The sequence below is a fragment of the Austrofundulus limnaeus genome, unplaced genomic scaffold (genome assembly GCF_001266775.1).
Source record: "Austrofundulus limnaeus strain Quisiro unplaced genomic scaffold, Austrofundulus_limnaeus-1.0 Scaffold526, whole genome shotgun sequence".
Taxonomy (NCBI): Eukaryota; Metazoa; Chordata; class Actinopteri; order Cyprinodontiformes; family Rivulidae; genus Austrofundulus; species Austrofundulus limnaeus.
The window spans coordinates 301,064-304,217 of NW_013952928.1; the positions used below are offsets into that span (position 1 = coordinate 301,064).

The 3,154-nt window shown below is 41.7% G+C and overlaps 1 protein-coding gene across 2 annotated transcripts in view; it reads left to right on the plus strand.

Moving 5' to 3' along the window:
• The window catches only part of LOC106530493 (homeobox protein engrailed-1-B), a 30,614-nt gene extending 27,950 nt beyond the window's left edge, over positions 1–2,664 (plus strand). Inside the window, exon 2 of one of the 2 annotated variants that reach the window (XM_014026125.1) lies at positions 718–2,664. In XM_014026125.1, coding sequence (XP_013881579.1) covers positions 718–1,040 — 323 coding nt within the window. In that variant the 3' untranslated portion in view covers positions 1,041–2,664. The remainder of the gene's footprint in view (positions 1–717) is intronic. The other variant, XM_014026126.1, reaches the window with a different exon arrangement.
• The last annotated feature ends 490 nt before the right edge of the window (positions 2,665–3,154 follow it).

Genomic DNA, 3,154 nt, shown 5'->3' on the forward strand with positions numbered 1-3,154 from the left:
GTGTGTGTGTGTGTGTGTGTGTGTGTGTGTGTGAATGGGTGAATGCCTGAAGTGTAAAGCGCCTTGGGCTCCAAGTGAAATTGATAAGGCACTATATAAGTTCAAGCCATTTACTATTTTACCATTTCACAAGCTTAAGAATAATCATACGCTTACTTTGACAGATGTAAGTCATGTCACCATGCAATGGTATTTCCACAGGGTTGATCTGAATGGTCAACAGAAAGTTGCTCACCCAAGCTCATCTCATCACAAGATTCAGGTTCTCCTCATGCACCTGCACACACTCAAACATAATGCCACAACCCTTGAAGTGATGCCTACAAACCAGATGCCACCACGCCCACACAATTGCATAAAAAAGGCAAATCATCAGAGAGAGAAAATAAGAAATACATGGCTCATACAGTCTCACAAAATGCTCCTTACACCACCTGACTACTCTTAGCTGAGATCACCAGCATCTCGATCTCATGGTGAAAAGTGTTGGTGAAGTGTTGCTTCCCAAAACTGAGATGCCCAATGGTTTGTCAGAATCATTTTGAAGCTGAGCAGAAGTACTGCTCACAGCACTGTATTTCAATTGCTCTTTTCAAGGTTTAAGGATTACTGCCATGTCAGGCATCATCCTTATGGCAGCAATATGTTTTTGATCAGTTATTACCTAGCATGCTCTGTGTATTCACATTTCCACTTTCCTTTCCTTATGTCCCACTGCAGGCCCACGGACACGGAAACTGAAAAAGTCCAAAAGTGGCAAAGAGGACAAGCGACCACGCACGGCCTTCACTACTGAACAATTGCAAAGACTTAAGACAGAGTTCCAGTTGAACCGGTACATCACAGAGCAACGGCGGCAGGTACTGGCCCAAGAGCTCAACCTCAATGAGTCCCAGATCAAAATATGGTTTCAGAACAAGCGGGCCAAGATAAAAAAGGCAAGTGGCTTTAAGAATGGTCTGGCATTGCAGTTAATGGCACAGGGACTGTACAACCATTCCACCACCACTATCCAGGAGGACAAAGAGGACAGTGAGTGAGAAATTAAACCAGGCAGACAGGGTCCCAGTCCCCAACTTTATCATCCAGCAAGAAAAGAAGGACAGCCAGTGAAGAACTAAACCATGAGGGGCCCAGGGCCCCACTCTACCATCACCATCCAGTAGGCCAAGGAGGACAGCGAGTGAGGAACCAAACCAAACAGGTAGGGGCCTAGTTCCCACGTCACCATCAAGGAGGGCAGTGAGTGAGCAGTTTTACTTAAAGGAGCTTGGCTGGACTGGCAAGACACACGTGGCAGTTCGGTGTAAACAGAAACCATGTATTTTAATTCATAAAAGAAGATGGAATCCCTGGGCTCCTGCTGACACTCAAACTGGTACCTGCTTCCAGAGCAAACCAAAGATTTCTGATGGAATCAGAGCCGGCCAGTTTGAAACTGTAATCCATTGCATCCAGGTGCCACTCCCCCTGCTGCAGACTCCTGTTTACCTCAGTTCATTTTCTGCTTCAGGTTCTGACTCACAAGGATACTTGAGCCAAAGAGAGTGAAACTGCCTGATTCCTAAGTGGTTCCAACAAAAACTCAAGATCTTCAGAAGCTCTGTTGGATCCGAGAGAGACACACCTGAAGGATCTGTTCTAAGTCAGTTTAGAAAACAGATTTGGATACTCTGTCTCTGAGAAACAAATCCACTTAGTGGTTCCAACCCACTAAATGGTACCAACCAACTGAGCAAAGCCAATCGATTGAGTGTTAATAAACATTGTTGTAGTGTTTTCAGGAGTGAAAGTGGGTCTTTATGAATGAGACTGTGCAGTTTTGGATTCAGTTTTAGGCTCATCAACATTTCCCTTCCTCTACAGATATAACTGTTATAACAATGTCTGAATATAAAATTTTAATGACATTAAAGTTCTAAATAAATTGATTTGTCTTCCAGGGCCCTAATAAAGTTCTAAATCCACAGTGGGCTACAGAAAAAAATAATTTTGTATAAATGTATAAGCAAAATGTTTTTTTATTTTATTTTATTTTTTTTATAAAATCAGAGGGTAATGAGGTTCACAGTTTAATTTTTAACCAGCTCCATTTTCTAGGCATTATTTTGGACTGGACCAGTGTCTTTAAGCATACTGAGATGCAGGAACTCAAAAAAATTGTTATTATTCACATTTTGAAGAAAAATATTTAATTTAGTTTTAAATGCTCTTGGATTTGTTTCATGGTTGGCAATAAATAATACAGCAGAGAGTACTTACCGTTATATTCCCAGCATGTGCCTGGTACCAGGTATGTACTCTGTAAATTCCAGGTACACACCAGGTTCATGCAGGATATGTATCTGGTAAGTACCAGATATGTGCCAGGTTAGAACAAGGATGTGTCAAATGTCGTTAATGAATTCTGTTATAGTTGAATAATAATCAGACTTGATGAATCATTGAAACTGTTTGTGAAGAAAGTTTTATGTTTGTGAGAGTTTGCATGGTCCTTTGTGGTCCTGGCAAAGAAAGCAGAAAGCTGCACACAGTCAGAAATCTGTGATGTCTTCAGTCTTTTAGCTCTAGAGTTCTGCAGGTCTTGCTGGTAATGCAGAGATGGGAGGGGTCCAATTCAGGGTAATTTAAACTGTGTTTCCAAATAAACTTTTTTTACTTAAACTGGTAGTCCCACTTCTTCATCAGAGGATCACACAACACATTCAGTTCTTACAATGAATTTGGATGTCTGACTTGTGCAGTTTAAGTATCTCCAGACACATAGAAACCCAAAAAGCTCCTAGTAAAGTCATCATCCCCAAAGAAACCCTTAGAATTCCACAAAAACACAATCTTTCAAAACAGGAAATGATTGAAGTTGCTCAGCTTTTCAACCACAGATCTAACCTTGGTTAAAGTTTTTTTGTCCAACTTCAACATGCTGTGGGAGAAGCCAGGATCAAACCACAAACCTTCCAATCTCCTTTGGAACCTATGGATGGATGAACAGATGAGGGGAAAACAATGGTATAGTAGGTTAGGTTAGGTCAACCCTGGTTGTATGAATCAGTATGTGAGTGAATGGAGTAAGGGGTCTCTGCAGTAGGTTTTGTCCTGTGGGGGGAGACGTCCCTACTTATGATTGGCGGAGGTTACGATGTGGGCGGAGATG